Source organism: Tamandua tetradactyla, chromosome 2, assembly GCF_023851605.1.
Source record: "Tamandua tetradactyla isolate mTamTet1 chromosome 2, mTamTet1.pri, whole genome shotgun sequence".
NCBI lineage: Eukaryota > Metazoa > Chordata > Mammalia > Pilosa > Myrmecophagidae > Tamandua > Tamandua tetradactyla.
Genome location: NC_135328.1, coordinates 28,938,414 through 28,957,996, shown reverse-complemented (window position 1 = coordinate 28,957,996; position 19,583 = coordinate 28,938,414). Strand labels below are relative to the sequence as shown.

Here is a 19,583-nt window from a genome sequence, read left to right as displayed (position 1 = left end):
CAGTCTAACCCATTTCTCATTCATTTATTCACTCATTCATTCATTTATCCAACAAATATTTGAGTACCTTCTGTGAGCAAGCACTGTCCTGGACATTGGGACAATGGCAGAGATCAAGACCAAGTCCCAGCCTTCCCAAAGTCTACAATCTAGTTGTGGAGAATGATGCCCATATACCATCGTGCATATTGGAGAAAGAGCTCCACTTGGTCCACCATGACACCTGAAACCCATGAATCAAGAACAACCATTTCACCTTCCTCTGCTAGACTCATTGCAGCTTTCTGTTACTGTCAGTTTTCCCAAAGACAGAACTTAATTCCGTATGTTCAGAGTAACTTGTGGTGGTTTTAAGACACATCCACAAACTCTTTGACACATCTCCTTTCAAGACGGGGAGACTAGTTGCCCTTGCCTTGCCACAAATAGAATAGGGCAGAAGTGATACTGCAAGACTTTAGAGGCCAGTTTTGAAAAGGTGATACTGGCTGCTTGGCTCTCTCTCGGGACCCTTCCTTCTGGAACTCACCTGCCATGCTGTAAGGAGCCCCAGAGGAGGTCCCAGTGGACAACCAGCATCACCTATACCAGACCTACAAGTGAGGGAGCCTTCAAGATGGTTCTAGACCTGGCTGCCATATGATGACAACCCCAGGAAAGACACTGAGAAAGATCAGCTGAACTGTGAGAGACAGTAGCAGTAACGAGAAGACTAGGAATAATAATAACAAAAATAATAAATGATTGTTTTTGTTTAAACCACTAAGTTTTGGAGTGACATGTTGCTCAGCAATAGATAACCAGAACAGTGACTTGGCCTGGAAAATAGGTGGCCCTCCATTCCTCCCAGTCTTGCTACTGAAGGTGAGGTCAGAGGACCAGTTAATATTTGTACAGCATCGGATCACCTGGAAGCTCGTTAGAAGCAGGAACTTGGGCCTCACCTTAGATCTACTGACTCAGAACCTGCATTTTTAACAAGATTGCCAAATATTTTGCATGCATGTTAAAATTTAAGAAGCCCTGCTCTGCAAAAATTTTTTTAAAAAGCATATTATTTTAATTTAATGCTTAAAAAATTCAAACATAATTAAAAAAAAATTAAAAAACATAACAGATACCAACATATCTACCACCTAGTCTGAACAGATTTAGCAAATGTTTATTCCATACTGGACACTATTGTACAAACATTAACTCATTTAACCTTTGCAAGAGTCTTGTGAGATGGGCACTATTATGGATTGAAGTATTTCCCCCACAAAGACACATTAAAGTTCCAATCCCAAGTTCTGTATATGTGAGCCCACTTGTAAATAGGATATTTGCAGATATGATCAGTTAAGGTGAAGCCAAATTGAATCAGGATGGGCCTTAATCCAATATGACTGGAGTCCTTATAAGCAGGGGAAATTCAGACATAGCCAGAAGGAGAAGACAGAAGGAGATAAATGGCTATGTGTTAGAGGTAGAGTTTGAATCATGGCTCTTGGCCAGCCACCACCAGAATGATTTTGGAGAAAGTATAATCCTGCTGACACTGTGATTTTGGATTTCAAGCTTCTAAAACTGAGATAATAAATTCCTGTTGGTTACGCCAACTAGTCTGTGGTGGTTTGAAGCTGTATGTACCCCAGAAATACATGTTCTTAAATTTAACCCATTCCTGTGAGTGTGAGCCCAGTTCAATTAGGACCATTTGATGAGGTTACTTTAGTTAAGGTGTGGCCTAGCCCAACCAAGATGGGTCTTAATTCTATTACTGGCATCCTTTATAAGTGGAATAAAATTCAAACACAGAGAGGGAAGGCCACAGGAAGCAAGAAGCTAGACATTGATGGAACCCCAGAGACAAGGAAGAAATCAGGAGAGGCTGCCATGTGCATTGCCATGTGACAGAGGAGCCAAGGATCACCAGCAGCCAGCCCCAGAATACAAAAATCATTGCCTTGACAACACCTCTCTTGATTTGGACTTTTCTTTTAGCCTCAAAACAATGATCAAATAAATTCTCATTGTTTAATCCAACTCATTTCATGATATTTTCTTGACAGCCTAGGAAATTAAGACATAGTTTGTGCTATTTGTTATAGTAGCCCTGGCAAACTAAGACGGGTACTATTATATCTTTTATCACTGTCTTATAGATGAGGAAATTGATGACAGACAAGGTTAAGTAATTTACACAAGGTCACACAATTCATAGGTGACAGAACTGGTATCTGAACTCAGGGAGACAGGGTCCAGAATTAAGTTATTCTGCTTTTGATGTTTAACTCTATGCCATCTCTTCCCTCTCCTCCTATATCTTAAGTCCATCAAGTCTTCTTTGAAATGTATCTCTAATGCATTCCTTCCTTTCCTTTGCACGGCCACCATCTTGGTCTAGAACTTCTACAATAGTTCCCTAGCTGGCCTTCAGCCTCTGGTGTCTCCACCCCAACCCTTTTCATACAATGCCCCAGATTAATCTTTCTGCAAACACTACTTCTACCATCCTTCATGTCCAAACATCTTTAGCAGCTTTGCCTAGGCTGGCAACCGAACAGGTCGATTTGGACTTGAAGGTCCCAGCTCTAGTCTCTGACAGAAAACAGAACAGAACATCACCATGGTGCTCACATCACAACATGTGGCAGCTTCAGGGTTTGCTCACATCATTTCTTTCTGCCTGGGATTGCCTCCTTCCTTGCCTGTCTCTTAGTCTCATAAGCCCTACCTCTTATCCCATTTTCTTGACAAATTCTTCCTTGACTATTTTCAATTTAAAGTATGAGCTCTCACCTCTGAAATCAATTGATAGCTCATTGCATTTTAATATCTCCAATTAGCTTTTTTTTGGCATATTTTCCATTGTAAGATACTGCATGTGTCATTTAAAATTTTACTCTCAAAGCTTTATGGGTCGGTATCTTTAGTCCCATTTCATAGTTGAGGAAAATGAGGTTCAGAGAAAGAGAATCACTTCCTAGGACACAGACCTGGGGCTTAGATATTGTTTTCCTGAGGTTTGATTTTTCTTAATAAATGCTTTTCCTGTCTAGAACAGATGACGACTTGTAACTGAATGATTCCATATTTCATGTTTCTACGTTATTATCTCTGTTAATGCTGGTGGTAATGACAATGGCCAGAAGCAGGTGGAGAAATGGGCTCCTTGTGGCCAGCAAAGGTGAGCTAGGCGACACTGCCTCCTCTTCCTGCATGAATCGGGATTCTAAGCCTCTTGATAACTTAATTAGGTCCTAACACACTGTTGCCTTGAAGAACTGGATCTGCAATCCTTGGGGGAAACTCTGTGGTCTGAGAGTAATTTACCACAGGTAGGAAGGCAATCTTCTGAGAGCTCATTTGAAGGCTTTTAAGGAGTTTGCCAGAAGCAAAGTTGTTCTAAGAGCTAATGTACCTGGTTCTGGGCTACCTCAGGTATAGTAAGATCTCAAAAGATGGAGGCTGATGTTTAGATGGCAGATAGGGGGACCAACCTTCCCAGGTTAACCAGGACAGAGGGTTTCCTAGGAGGTAAAATTTTCAGTGCTAAAACCAGGAAAGTCTCAGGCAAACTGGAATGAGTGGGTTATCCTGTTGGCAGATCTACTCTAAAGACCACTGCAGAGAAAAAGATAGTTCCTCCTCTTACATACATTCCTTCCTCTTGCTCCCATTAATTCAGACCTATAATCTCTCTGATAAGGGAGGACCCCATGGTTGTCAGAACAATAATTCCTTCTTTTCCAACAAGGGAATGGGAGAAGTTAAAGATCCAATTCCCTGGGTTGTGGTATGGTGGTTCAGTGGCAGAATTCTCACCTGCCATGCTGGAGACCTGGGTTTGATTCCTGGTGCCTGCCCATGCAAAAAAAGAAAATAACAACAACAAAAAACCAATTCCCTTTATTTGGAGAGGACTTTCTTCTCCCTCCTTCTCACTCTTGCGAGTCAAGAGGTGGCATTAAATCTCGATTGTGGTTTTTAATTTACAGTCCTGTATGTCTGTATCTTAGAGTGAAAGTAACTGATTTAGAGAGAAAGGATGCTGCTCCTGCTCTATTTCTAGAATGAGAAAATGAGACTTTCATCAAATGAATACTAAAGGCTCAGCCACATATAAAGCTGGCAGGAATACAAAGCATTGGGAAGGCTGGTCATGAGGGAGCTGGGGTAGATGCAGGGCCAGTAGGAGATGTTGGACAGTAGCCCCTCGGCTGGGCTGGGCTAGATGACTAAGACGACTAAGACTTTGCTAACTATGGGAGGAAGAGGTCTATCCCAGGTGTGTATAAAATAGCATGTGTTAAGTCAGGAATGACTGTGGCCAGTGAGGGTTGGCAGTAGGCTCCTTAAGTAAGAAGGAGAGTCCGTGTTAGGAAGAGTGGGAAAGAAGGTTTGGTGGAGAAGAGAAATGTAAGTGTTTTATTTTGGCCAATTTTGAATTCCAGAGAGAAGAGTTTGGTTCTGGTAGGGAGCAGGAAGAGAAAGCAGCAATTCTCCTTTCTCATCACCAAGGGAGTGCCTTGGTGATGACATGATGGATGTTTCTACACTTGTAGTGAAGGAAACAATTACCCAACTGTGGTCTCAAGGAACATTGAGAATCCCCATATTGTTCCTTTCCCTCAGTGAGGGAAAATTTCTCCTGGCAGATGAAAAGACCTGAAACCAACCTATCTTCAGCCAAACTTCAGCCAACTAATCACATTCAACTGGAGGATTTCCAAGATTGGGTTTTTAACCCTACAATTGCTTCTACAATTCTTGGCATGCAAGACAAAGACACTTATGTTTAGTCCACGGCATGTAGCCTACTGCAAAACATAATGTCTAAGGGGGTTGGCCCGAAGACTCAGAGCTGTTAAGAAGCAGAACTTTTTTAATGATTTCAGATCCAGTTCTGCTGACATTCAGTTATGGGGGTGGTGGTCATAAAAAAAGCCCAAAACAAGGAGTCGATGTTTTATCCACAGAATACATTGTCTGGTCAGAAAAGTGCTGTCAGCCTAATGCTCAGATACCTGTGATTCCTTTGGACAAGCCATCTAGAACAGATGAACGTGGTGTGTGTGCTATGCTATGTTCACCTCCCAGGAGACTCCAGGTTAGGTAGATGTGCCAACTCTTCACAACCCTCAGGGTAGGAAAGAATTTAGCATGAAGTTGTTAGGCAATTAGCTCTTAATAAGGTCCTTCCATTTGCCTTTTCAGAGGAGAATCCAGAGTCTTATTTTTCAATTACGGGTGTTCCTGAAATTAGGAACCATAAGTCTTGGTGATTCAAGTGTTTTCCCACTGAATTTCATAAGCAGGGAAAAGGCCACAGTGCTTTAAGTTCCATACTGGGTCTGTAAGATCCTGGAGCAAAGCAGTGATGGGATTCCCCAGGGCCAGGCCAGGGCCACAGCAGACTGCTGAAGAGTTGGCTTTTAAAGGTCAGGCACTTAAAGACCTTTAAGGAAAAGGTCTAGCTAGCTCGAGCTTTCTATTCTTTTTCTTTCTTTCCTTCTTTCTGCCCTTTCTTCCTTCCCTCTCTTCATTTCTTTCATTCATCAGTCCATTCATATTAAATTATAGAAAAATGCCCTTGGGGTTAACTTCTGCCTAGAATGTCCTATAGAATCACAGGACATTAATGGTTCAATTCATTTTACAGATGAGAACGCTGAGGACAAGAGAGGAACAGAGACTGCCCTAAAGTCACACAATGAATGGCATAAATGAGACAGAGTGCAGGCCATGGGTCCCTTTCTACTCAAAAATACTGATTCTGTAATTTCCTATTTTTATTGTTTTCAAAAATAGCTCAATGATCTTCGAATTCAGTGATTTGGTTAATAATGTAATACTATGTTGTGCATTTTACACACCGAATTGCTCAAGTATATGAGAAAAAGAAATAAACATTCAGAAATCTATGCCAGATTGACTCCTCTAGTTTCGTTTTATTTTCTCTTGACCTGATTTCTCCATCTGTTTTTTTTTCTGCTGGTTTTCTCTCTATATTACCTTAAAAACTATTCTTTTTCAATGGGAAAAATGGGAGAGAGGGAAAGGGGAAGGAACATCTTTAAAACATTCCTCACAGCAGCCCTGAAAAGTAGATACTACTATCATTTTACAGAAGAGGAAACGAGGCTTGGTGAATTGAAATAAATTGCCCAAGATTACCCAGCTGACCAATGACAGACTGGGGATTTGGCTCTGGCACTGACTCCAAAGCCCTGTTTTTTTTCTTGGATTGCAGAGTTTGCTCAGAGAAAGATTCCAGCTTGACCTATTCCCTTCTGCCTTGGGCACTTGTGTGTGTTGTGTTCACCCCCAACTGCCCATCAGAATCACTTGGGGCCATTTAAGACATGCTAATGCCTAGGCCTCACCCACATCAATTAAATCAGGATCTTTGTGGGTGGGATTCTAGTATCATAGCTTTCTTATTTTAGAAACTGCCCCAGATTCTTATGTGCAGTAAGCAAGAAATGAGAATCAGGGAACTACAGCATGGAGCTTCCTGGGATAATTAATAGGCCTTTAGAAAAGTCCAATTCACTTTACAGGTGGGAGTGGATCTCGGGTGAGAAACAAGTTTATTAAAGAGAAGAGAAGGGCAGGGCAGGGCAGGGCAGGGCAGGACAAGAGCAGAGCAGTTGAAATGTGCTTAAGTGATTCTTTTTTCAATAAGGTCTGCTTATTCTCTAGTGTTGAACCAATTTATAGCTTGCATTGATTACAGCTCTGATTCCTCAGAGTTAATTGAGAAGTCCTTTGAGCAGGAGTGAGCTTGCAGTGATCAGAAGGCATTCTGCAGCTGAAGGCAGGAGTGTTTTACCACAGAGCCAGCCTTTGGGTCCATCCGTTGACCTGTGTGCTTGTGTAACACATCACTAGCCCCCTCGATCTGGATATGCACATCTGGCCACGTACCCCTGCTCAAGTAACACAACAAGAGCCCAATCAGATCTGGCCTCCATGAGTGAAAAACTGCTTCAGCTGGAACAGAGGCTAGTTTTGTTTGTTAAAATGACTGAGAAACTTACTGGAGAGTTGAACTTTTCTGCTAATGTATTTAATTCATTCTTTATAAAAGGAACAGCTTGAAAGACTACTGGTATAAGAGAAAGAACTTGAAGTCAACCCGTCCTGGGTTTGAATCCCAGTTTTATGTCTTTGCTCTTCTTGTCACTGAATTTCTCACCCTAATCTTCAAAATGAAGGATTGGGACTTTTGAGGGAAGGCCATGAGGCAAGGCAGTGTTTCTGAAATTTTAGGGGTATGTTGACTTGCAGTAACATTGAATTACATAGTGAGAAAGTATTACCACGTGACTTCTCTATCATTCCATCTGATCATATTAAAGAGATAGAGGTATATTTCTGATACTTCTCTAACTTGGCTAGTCCCTCCTTTTAAAATGAACTAGCTGGTGTCAGGTAATTATATATTATCAGGCATATTTATGTTGCTAGGAATTAATAGCATTGATTTACATTTATTTTGATAGTTTTTTTCTTATGGTATGTGATACCTATATAAGATAGTGCTATAAAGTTATATTTTAAGTAAATTTAAATAAAAGAAATGGATTAAAATATTAAAGATGATATACATGTACAAAGGAGGCTTACACATAGGGTAAAAATAATGAAGGTGATACCCAAAAGTCTGATGTTTAAAAAAACTAAGTTAAGGGTGGGCAATGGTGGGGCATTGGAAGAGTTCTCACCTGCCGTGCTGGAGACCGGGGTTCGGTTTCCAGCGCCTACCCATGCAAAAAAAAAAAATAAAAAAACTAAGTTAGGGTTCACCTTGGGAAATATAAATATCATCTCAATTTTTCAGCCTTTAGGTAAAACTAAAAGAAACATTTTTTTGATGACAAATTCTGCGAGGAAAGATCCCTGCTTTATCAGAACTCTGAACTGTCAAAGTTCTGTGCTATTCTTCTTTGTAAGATAAAGAAAGACCAGCATATTCTGTGACCACATGTACTGTTTTAACCATCTCCCCCAATCCAAGAGTTGTTATTAAATCAGTCATATGGCTTATAGTTAATAGCATAATTAGAAGCAAGGAAATACGGTATCTGTCACAGAAGCTACTCTCAGAATGAGGTTTCTGGTGCAAGCTGTCTATCACTGCAGACTCCAAGCTGCTTGTGGCTGAATAACCTTTCTCTTACGGCTGTTTTATATAAGTTCATAGGAAAGAAACACTATTCAATGAATTGATTCATTCTTGAAATTTTCATAGTGTGTTTGTCCAAGATAGCAGTAGGCTGGAATAGAATGAGCACCAGCCTTGTCACATAGATCTGGGTTTGACTGTGAGAAGCACTGTACCCTCTGAGCTTTAACTTCTTCCTCTGTAAGATGGAGGCAGTACCACCCACCCGATAGAACTTTCAATGCCACATGCCTCCTTTTTACAACTTTCTCAGTCATGCCGAAAAAAACACGAAAAAACTAGGAATTACAAAAGGAAAATTCATCACCATTTAAATTTAAATTTATATGAGTTTTTGCCTCTTATTTTCACCAGGAAGTAACATGAAGTCCTCAAAACTATTCAACTACTGAATATATAAAATTTCAAATTTTTTCAGAAATGAAACTTTTAACCATGAAGCACATGATACCACAAAGCTCCCTAAAAATAACTTACATTTTAAGCTCACTTAATTTATGGAATGATTTAGAATATACAAAATAGCATATATTTTGTTGTAGGAAATGGATTTTTTTTCATTTGGGTTATAAATGAGCTCACCAGCCTTGTTTTGATCTGTTATTATACAGGTCATGTGAGTTCTTCTGTTAGGAAGCAAAAGCATGTATTGGTTTTCTGTTTGTAGCCTGGTCAAAACTTAAAATGTCACAAACAGATTAAAATCCAAAGCCTTATTCTTCTCAAAAGTTCAGTAGAAAGAAAAAAAAAGTTCAGTAGACTTTGTCTCCAGTTCCGGCTCTGCCATTGTATTGCTATGGGCAAGTCACATCTCCACCTAGAGCTCATTTGGTCCAGACCTTAAAACGAGGTACATTAGGGATCACACACTCAGACACCAAAAGGGCCAAGCAGGTCATAGAAACGAGGGAAGCTGGCCAGGAGTGGCAGTGGTACGCATGCCACTCCTAGGCCTTACAGTTATTTTGGGCAATTTTCTTAATCCTTTTCATGAATGGGGAGGCAAAAATTCTCAAACAGAACAAGCGGACTGACTCCTAAGGAGAACCACAGGTGATTTCACCCTCTGCTTCTCCTTTGGCAAGGAAGTGCCGCAGAGACACCTCTTATCCTCCAGTGAGTGGGGTTATCGCAGAGCATTTGCTTGAGTAGGTAAAGGTGTAAAATGGTAAGAATTGGTGTCATTTTGTCTCTTCTGCACCAAAGACCCCACTATCCAAATCTTTCTGTGTCCAGTCTCAGCTACATCGTTATGCCATTTTCATGATATATAACCTTCTGTGTGAAAGAAAGTAAAGAGTGATGAGTTTTAAAACCTGCTCACTACCCACAACCCCCAATTTCTAGCTCTGCTCTATGGGCAAATTACTTAGTATCTCTGTAATTCAGTTTCCTCACTCATGAAAGGAAAATGATCATAATGCCTACTTCATAGGGTTGATGTGGGATTAAAGGATAACCTACCCGAGAGGGTTCTATCTTGGTAATCCTGAAGTATAGCCCCTTCCAAAGTTTCTAGCTTCTCATCTAAATTCCTTCTGTTATAGTTACAGTCTATCTGGTAATCTTTTGCCCCCAGTGATAGCAATCTCCCTAGAACAAAACTATTAGTTTAATCTAAATGGAACTTTCAAAATTCAATATTACTGACCTACAAAAATAGCAGTTTCGTATGATTCAATATAATACAAAAGCAGTTACAAAACCAAGGAGGGAAAGGAACTTCCTTTTTTATAACTAGTTTTGAAACATATCTGAACAGCCTATAAACTTTACCTTTGGGAAGAATGAGACATTCGGTAGAGGAACACTTTCTCATCACAAGAAAACATTCATCATCCATTTCCAGCTTACAATGTACATAAATACTATTTCCTTTAACTTTACAACAACACTGTGGATGGATGTAAGCACACAGCTTTTCATATCCAGATAGATTTGTCCCATTTGGTGTGCCACCGAGTTATGAGATATGTAATGTATTACTGTGGTTCCAGCCCAAATGCCTATAAGCTAAAGAGTCTTTCAATTAACAAGTAGAAAAATGTAAAGAAAGCCCCAACACTCACTAGGTAGACTGGACCAGACCCAAGGTAGTCCCACAAACACTTGGTCCAAATGCTTAAATGCCTACAAACCACCTTGTTCTGGTCTCCTCAGCACTTTTGACAATAAGATGCCCTTACTTTTCCTCTACTTTCTATGGCTGAAACTCTTGTCAGTTTCAGCCTGGCAGTTTACATATTCTGCAAGGCCCTTCAAGTTTCATTCTTTAAAGTTACCTCCCACGCATAAAGGCATCAAAATGATAACTAAAAAGAACAACCATGGAACCCAAACAGTTGCGAATACACTAACTGATTTTATTTATTTAATACTCTCAAAGAAAACTTCCTGTGACAGCTCTGTACATCTGCCCTTTGTTCATTCCTTCATGCAATAGCTTTCAACTTTTAACTGAGTACCTATTATGTGCCAGGAGCCAGCAAACTATAGCTCCTGGGCCAAATCAGGCCTACCATCTGGTTTTGAAAGTAAACTGTTACTGGAACACAGACACGCTTACTGACTTATACATATCTATAATGGCAACTTTCCGGTAGAGCTGAGTTGTTGCATCAGAGATCATTTGACCCACAATGTAAAACAATATTTACTATCTAGCCTTATCTTCTTACATAAGAAGTTTGATGACTCTGCTCTAGGTAAAGAGGACACGGTGCTGAGCAAGACAATCACAGTCCTGTGTGATCCAGATATTCATTTCCAGAAGTCTACACTCAATGAATCCTTGCCACTTAACCTAAGGGGCAACCTGAGTTTAACCCATAGGAACGCAATCCCCACTGCTGCTGGAAGTTACCGAGGAACAAGAAAAAGATGACAGATGTGGAGACAGATGTGAGAGAGAGGTGGGAGGTGTTGGAAGACTGGATTAGTTAGTGTGACAACCAGCTGGAGCAGGCAGCCACAGAGATTACCACCAACAAACACCCAAACCCACGTGCCAGGTACCACATGTGTCAGAATCACCTGGAGATATTATTGAAAATGCAGGTTTCCAGGCCCCACCCGGAAATCTGAGTCAGAGTTCCAGAGGTGTGACTGAGCTTCCTGCTGCCAGCCGGTAGGCCCAGGTGATTCTGAATACATTCAAGTTTGAGAGGCACTGGACTGGAAAGTTTTAGTGAGCAGTTTGAAGGCACTCCCGACACTGTCTGGCCTGAAGTCCATTCGTGGTAACTGAGAAGGGGAAAAAACCGGGGCACAGACACGCAGAGGTAGATGCAGTGAAAAGGCAGTTTATTGATTAATACTGTACAGAGGAACAGAGAGAAGCTACAAGTACAGCATTGGCTGTCGCTGGCAGTGTTATTTCTGAAGTCAATTTTTGTCTTGTTTTTCATCTGAAGGAAACAGAACAGTCAAAGTACACTTCAGGTTACAGAGTACAGCAGCTAGCCCAGCAAGTCTAATTCAGAGTAAGCACAGCAGGCTCCCATCCCCCCTCCCCCCAACCAACCACAAAATGGATGTATTTACAGAGATGTCACTCACCCCGAGTGAGCTGCTAAAGCTGAAAATTCCATCAACAACCTACATTCACTGAAACGCTGAATCAGACACAACATTTTCTAGAACCCCTGTATGATTTCGACTCCCCTAGGTCAGGAGCTTGAGAGGAGGAAAGAGTGTTCCAGAACCATCACCCAGTCTCCCCCGAAAGGACGGAATTCTTTCCACTTGCCAGAGTAGGATATCCAGATTTAGAGTTGGAACCGCACATAGAATAGTTCAGATCAGGCATTGCCTGGGGGCCTTTTTGCACATAAAGACTCGTCATTGCGAAACCAAGCAACTAGATGTCTCCGTGCCATAGTAATAAGAAATGAGTAAATTGGACCTCCCTTAGCACCTTCAGGCAATTGCATAGTTCTTTCATTTGTAGAGTTTTAACTGGGCCTTGTTAAATGGATTTTGGTGATAAAGGACTTAAATTTTTTTGCGTGGGAACTAGAGGGGCTATTTTTCTTGAAATGGAGAGACTTTTATGACCTTACCTTGTTGAAAAAAAGGGTCTTGGCCTTTTAGGGTAGTAGGAAAAGACCCCATCCACGGAAAGGACGTACCTGGGGAGAGTCTAGCAGGAGTAGCCAAGCAGACCCTGAGGCTTTATGTACTCTGTCAGCAAGACAGAGGCACAGATGTGAGTGAACAGCTTGGTGAAAGTGAATGTGTTTGGGACTGGAAACTCAGGAATTTGGCAGAAATTGGAAAAAATTCAAAAATTTGAATGATCAGGGTCTCCTTTAAGGATGGATAAAGACAATCCTTTACTGTCTCTACTTAACTCTGAGAATATGATGCAGTCCCATTGACATTTATAAGGCCAATGATACACGGCTAAGTTTTATATTGTTGATTTATACATTTATGCATAGACTGCAGAGGACCAATGTTTCTGACTTACAATCTTACATGTATTAATCAAACTCATCATACTGAGTGGTCCTTTAACCTCAACTGTAGCAATTACTCCTTAAATACATGAAAGTTGGATTTTGATCATTGTGGGGCTCGGTTTACATTTTAACTAGCTATCTCCTTCTGGAAGATCATTATATATTATCAAAAGGTATAACCCAGAGAGTTTTCAAGTGTTATAATTTAGTCACATAAGATGGTTTACCAAATATGGCAGATATAGAAAACTCAATCTTACAACCATTCAGAAACATTGAATTACATATAGTGGTGGAACACGGCCAGGCCAAAGGACCTTTCTTCATGCCCCCAAAGTCTGGACTAGTGCTACAGAACATACTAGAAAGTTATCTAAATGGAATGGAGAAATAAGTCAATCCAGGGTGTTTTCAAACTCAAGCTCCATAATGCATATAGATTTCATTATAAAAATACTATTCCTTAAAAAAATACATAAATGTAAAATATTCCATTTCTATGGTCACTCCTCACTTCCACCCATGTCTTGCTGCTCATCTCAGACAACAATGAATGGCACACCCCTCAGCCAGGGCTTAGTATTTGAGTCCATTCATCTTGCCTTTTCAAGCTCTGTCAATTGTGCTTAAAAATATGCTCCAGCCCCAGGTAGGGGGTCCACAAGGTCACCTCCCTCAGTGGGAAGACTATGAGAAAACAGCCATAAGAGGTAATGGGTCTGCACGGCCCGCCCTGGGAGTATCAGCAGGTAATGGTGCAGGTTCAGATGGGAACAGAGAGACATGTTTGGATGGTAGAAGGGCAGAGGCCAGGCCCAAATTGTGTCCATTTTACCCGCCCCTCTCCCCTCAGGTTAAACTTGCAGGTCCACCTCATGCCCTGTGATGAAATTCACAGCTCTGAAGAGGGCCGCATAGGGGTGGGGAAGAGAATGTTGTGTTAAAACAGCTTTGGAATACAACCTGCGCTTTTTAAAAGTACGGAAAAGAACATAAACAGTGATGCTAAGGCAAACTGTCAAATGGCACATCAGAACTCTTTTTTTTTTCATTCATTTTGCTAACATCACAAGGCAGATACATTCTGTAAACATATATACCATACAGTACATTAACCATAGGAAAATGAAAAGAAAGCTACCCTATACTTTTTTCTGTCTGTATTTCTGTTCTGCTACTCTAGAAGGGCTGCCTGAAATTTAGGGAGAATTTTATGGTTTGGGAGATGTATTTTTCTTTTGATAAAAATGCAGTGGTTGGCAATAACTAGCCCCAGGTGACTACTAAGAGGCAATATGGGGAGAAGGTGACCATTCACACCTCGACCTGTAGAAACTTATAAAAGAGTCACAGAAGATAAAAAATTCATTATTCTCAAGAAACATTATTTTTCCTGCTTAGTAAAAGAGAACATTGAAAAAATTATTTTTTTACAAAAGTTAAGGCTGTCCAGATCTTTGATGCAGGAAGTTTATGGTACTCAAAATTACAGTCTTATATTTTCACATGGAACGCAAGTTGTTCTGTGTTACAGTTCTGACCTTCTTACATTAGACTGGAGTGGAGAGGGGAATCAGAGGCCTACTTCAGTTGTATGAAAATTAAGGGGGTGCTGGTCTAAGGAACCCCAGTGAAACTGCCCTTTGAGACTTTCAGGATATGTCCTTCTCTATTCATATAATAAGAATTTTGGTGTTTGTTAAAATGGGAATTTTATTATGGAGTTTGCTGAAGCTATGAAGATACAGTCACATAAGTAAATTCTGTACCTAATAAAAGACTTAATTTTTTCTCTCCCTAGAAAATGCAGGAAAGCTTTCCTGATAGGACCAGAAGAGGGCTACACAATGAAGGTGAACTGGCCACAGGAGCTTCCCTATGACCGATTTCAGTAACTCCACGGATTATACAATTCAGTAGGCCAAAGAATATTTTCCAGTCCTGTCTAATTAGAAGTGTTCAATATACCTTAATTAGGCAATTGAGGAGCTTCTAAAAGCTAGCATATTTATAAAATTTCTGAAACTCATGTTTTTAGATATGCTGAGAATTTGGTTTCAATCAGTGAACATGCATGCGGTAAAAATACAACCTGAAACTGCTTGCCATGGAATGGTTTTTGTTGTAAACAAACTAACATTGTAGGAGATGAGAAAAGTCCCACCAGTGTGGTAAACACTCTAGTGGGTCAAGTGATGAATACTGAGCTTCTAGATTTTAAGGAAGAACGGCAGTCCTCAATGCATATTCCATCTTTGCTCATTTGTGATTTAAATTCACAGGGAAATGTTTTTTTTTTTTTTTTTTTTACTTTTGGGGTGCATGGTCTGGGAATCAGACCTGGGTCTCCCACATGGAAGGCGAGCATTCTAACACTGACCCACCTGTGCGCCCCAACAGGGCAATGCTTTTTGAGAAGAATGATACAGGCCTTGCATTTTTTGCCTCTATCACCAACTATATTCTTTCTCTCCTGTTTTGCTACTTACGCATCTATTAGCATGAAATAAATGGGAATTTTTAAGGGTGTTCTCTGGTCCCTGTAAAGAGAAATAAGCTGTTTTTTTGTACTTGGCCTTGGAGTTTTGCTCCAGAGATGATATTATGTCGCTATGAAACTATATATATGTAGTTATACATACAGTTATTTAGATAGACTGATAGCTATATCCCCTTTCATAAAAACTTGATCCTAGCCAAAATAAAATATTCTACTTGTACGTAGAAAAAACACATTTATCACCAGGAAGTCAAATGGAATAGATGGGAATTTGAAGCAAATACATGTTTTTACCCATCCAAAAAGGAATCAAATCAAATTAACTTTAGAATTGCTTCAATTTCCTGAAAGCCTTTGAATAATTTTAGATTGCTCAGGAGTTTCAGGAAAGAGTATTTTGGGTATTTTGGCCAGAAAGGAATTCTCTAACCTTGCTACCCATAAATATTAAGTTATATCACTGGACACTGTCAAAACACTTTCAAGAAGCAACTATTTTTTTTTAAGTTCTCCTTAGTTTGTTTTACTATGCATTTAAAAAAGAAAGAAAAGAAAAAGAAAAAAGTCAAGGTTACACAAGCCATCAAGATTTTTCAGGATATGTGGGATTAAACTTTATCATGTCAATCATTAAAGGATTTTTAATTAAATGCCACTAAAAATCTATTTATAAACAAATAAAGTGTCCCTCCTATATCTTTTTCTCCCCTTTCCATTAAAAAAGGAACTGATTATATGATTTTTTTAACAAGCCCAATTGATCATTACCACCAAAAAGATGATTTTGCAGGTTCCCTACTGATTCTTTAATTAGTCTGGTTATGTAATTAAATGTCCTGCATTTTTGAAGAGTATGATACTATACATAATATATGATCAAGTTTTGACAGATAGAATACCCAAAAGCAGCAGGGACAGCAAAACGTTCATGATCACAACTCTGTTTACAGGGCTAGTTACTTATAGCTCACTAGGTAGGATTATGGATCTCATCCCCTAAAAGTACTGGCTGAGCCTGAATCCCTAATCATGCTAGGAAAAAGATGTGAAATATGCAAATCATATATGCTATATTCAAACACACCTTCATTTACTTGTGGCCACAAATAATTTAAATAAAAGGTAGCAAATCTTATTTTTAAAATCATTGCGTGATAAGCTTTAATAATAGAAGTATAAACAGAATCTTCATTCATTATTTGCTAATCACTACTCCCCATAATAATATTTGATGAATGAGAATGTGAATTATCATTGATCTTTTAGATCTTATGTGGAGTGTTGCAGAGAGGTAAAGACCATTTTCTTCACGAGTAAGTAGGTGACTCAGGGAAGGGTGAGTTCATTTCAGGGAATTAACTGTCCTGGAAGACTGATTCTGTTTTGCAAACAGCAAGTCCAAGTGTTCTAAATTCTGTCATCTCACTGGCTAAGTGTGCTTTTAAAAACTCATATCGAATAGTTTTAAAGCCTAAGTGGTTAAAAAAGATAAGTATGGTAAACTTTTAATTATTTCCTAAATAAATTATTAAAATAATAGATTGTGCAAAACACTGAAACTATTTTCTCCTCCCATTTAAATATGCTTCTCTGGTTTGTCATTTTATTTAAGTTAATTTATCCATTTACTGAGGAGCATGAAGCTAAGAGTAGTGATATTTATAGGCATTAAAATCAGGTCTCCAGATAATAGAGCAGTTCGATTCAATTGCAATTGCTTTGGTAAAGCTGAGATTTAGAGAAACCTCTATGATCTATTCAAAACAAAGCCATGAATAAAATCAACTCACAAAGTGAAATTGGCACCTTTATTTTTCCCTTAAAATTTCTTTTGTTTACATATTGGTGATAAAATGATTCACTTTGTGCTCATTAAAAATGTTATTTGAGGAAAAATTAACACTGAAAAAAAAACGCTGTGATTATTTTCTTTCTAGTTGTAATAAATATAATTGCAAGATAAGAAATCAAAAAATAAAAGAGTAGATTTAGCACTGAGCAAGCTAAGCAGGACAAATTTAGTTGGGTATGTAATAAACTTCTCAAGGCTATCTTATTTTTTTCTCACTCTCCTCAAAAGTTAGACTTGGTATAGTATGTATAATCCATTTTTCAAAACTAACTTCGAAGGAACACAGATAATTTTGTGAATGACTTGCAGCAATGCTATGAACATTTGGGCAAATAACTTGTTGACACATCTCTTATTAAAATCAGCTAAAATGCTACATTTTTACTTCATTATTATATTAAAACTATTTTACTAAATTGTTTCCCTTTGGTTTTACTTTATATGTGACTACCTGCTTTGGGGGTGGGGGGTGGAGTGCTAAGAATTTATTTAAAAAATGTTCACTATGTCTAGATAAAAAATATTTTTGGATGTTCTGCAATTTCCAGAAGTTTAAGGAACAGTGCTCAAAGGAGCTCAACTATATGCCACTCAATCAGTATTTGTTGAATGAATGCAATGACAATGTTGAGAAGATGGGTCCTTCTTAAACTTAAACTTTTTTTTTACATTGTAAAGTTTTTGTTTTTTGTTTTTTTGAGGGGTGGATAAACCTACATAATGAAGTTACTTGAAGCATTCTCTGTCTCTTGGGAACAGAAAGAAAACAGAACAAATGTAAAGCTCTGTAATCATCTGGGCCCCAGAGACGAGAGTTAGTTAATGCAGTTACAGCACCATCCAAGTTGAAGTAGGAACATTAAAGTAACTGCTTAGGTCAGAAAGACTGCTTTAGAAATATGGTCACTGCAGAGATACTCCTCAAAATGATCCCTCGTTAAAATATGTTAACATGATCAGAAAATATCCATGAAAAAGAAAATATAAAAATTTACATTTTTTTAGAGCATAGAAACAAGGCTAATGGATTTGTCTGCATAAGTTTGGAAATAACCACTGATGCTTAAAACAATGTTTGTTTCATGTCCTTAGAAAATTAAAAATGGTGCCTCTTGTATAAAGGGTTCATCAGTTGAGCCATAGAAAGAGGAAAAGCCACTGATGGGCAGGTTACAGAAACAGTCCCTAAATTTCAGCTGTGACAAACACTGGGTTCTTTTCTTTCACATCAACTTCATTACAGTTTTAAAAGAAGGAAAGTCAGAGATGCACAATACTGCAATCTGGAAGCTTACGTAAGGCAGCAAAAAGCATCACCCTAGATTCGACAGACTGAGTAAGGTCCACTTTTGGCTCTGCTAGCAACCAGCTGGAGCCAACAGCATTTTGCCACACAGAACATAAAAACAAAGATCCACCAAGGGAGCAAGAGAATAATCCACGACAAGGCGATGTGTGACTATATTCTAGGAACACACTACAAAATGAGAACCCCAGGTACCCACGGGTTAAATTCCAGTCAAGTGAATTAAGGCTACTACATAACTGGCTGATATGAAGAGTCCATTCCAATCGAGTAGTAAGGAATTGATTCACTCTTGAAGACACAAGGAAAAGTTTAGAGGAAAAGTAAGTTCTTCAAAAGAATGAAGCACACACATGCACGTTGTCTCTCAGGTGAGGAAACTGGAGGAAAATGAAAGGGAAAAAAGAGAAATAAAAGCAATCCAACTGCAAGGCAAGGCAGGCGTTTGCTTCCAGGTCACAGTATTGCATTTAGTGATACAGCGAGGTCTAAGTAAGTGGTGGAGAGCACAGAGGTTGCCCAGAAGAAAAGGGAAGAAAGGAGTGGTCACATGACAACACAGCATTGACAGCGCTTTTTCTTTTGGGTACCTGGGGCAGGCTCTGTGGCCAGGCTCTCTTCCTTCCCTTCTGGGGATGAGGGCTCTGTAGTGTCTGACACTGGCCTCCCGGAGACAAGCTCAGCTGCATTCCCATCAATAGTGGACACGTCCGTCACGGTCTTCTCCCTCAATGACTTCTCATCGTCTTCGTCAATGAGGACCAATTCTGCCTTGATGGTTTCATCATAACCTAGCACCTTTTTAGTCTCTTCTTCATCTTCGATATTTTGGTAGCCCATAAAAATCATGGTGACTGGCTGATCCAGGTTTGCCACTGGCCCTTCAGCGCTGGGGGCTTGGGTCTGCCGCCCTGGGTTCCCAGAAGAATGCTCTTTCCTAGATTTATGCACCATTTCTAACTTGGCTTCTTTGCAGAGCATGTGTTCCTTGGAGTGGCTGAGGCTCCCATCTGCAACTACAGTCCTTTCCGAGACGTGACCTCCTTGTAAGCTTGATTGTCCAGCCTTCTGAATAAGCTCTTCTACGTCCTTTGCACTTAATTTCTGTACTCCGTTTTCTACTACGGTGCCTCCTGAATGCACCTCATAGACTACTTTGGGACCATCATCATAGACTTTGACTCCTCTCTGATGGACCCCCTCCGGGTCAATGGTGGATGTAGAGAGAATCTTGGTCTCTCCTGTTTGTTTGTCTTTCTCCACATTAATTTCCATGGCGTACACAG

The 19,583-nt window shown here is 39.6% G+C and overlaps 1 protein-coding gene across 3 annotated transcripts in view; it reads right to left on the bottom strand.

Annotated features, from left to right (window-relative positions):
- PALM2AKAP2 (PALM2 and AKAP2 fusion) overlaps positions 1 to 19,583 on the bottom strand; it is a 544,302-nt gene that overhangs the window by 180,813 nt on the left and 343,906 nt on the right. For 2 of the 3 annotated variants that reach the window (XM_077141578.1, XM_077141583.1), the window contains exon 8: positions 18,888 to 19,583. In XM_077141578.1, the coding sequence (XP_076997693.1) occupies positions 18,888 to 19,583 (696 nt within the window). The other variant, XM_077141591.1, reaches the window with a different exon arrangement.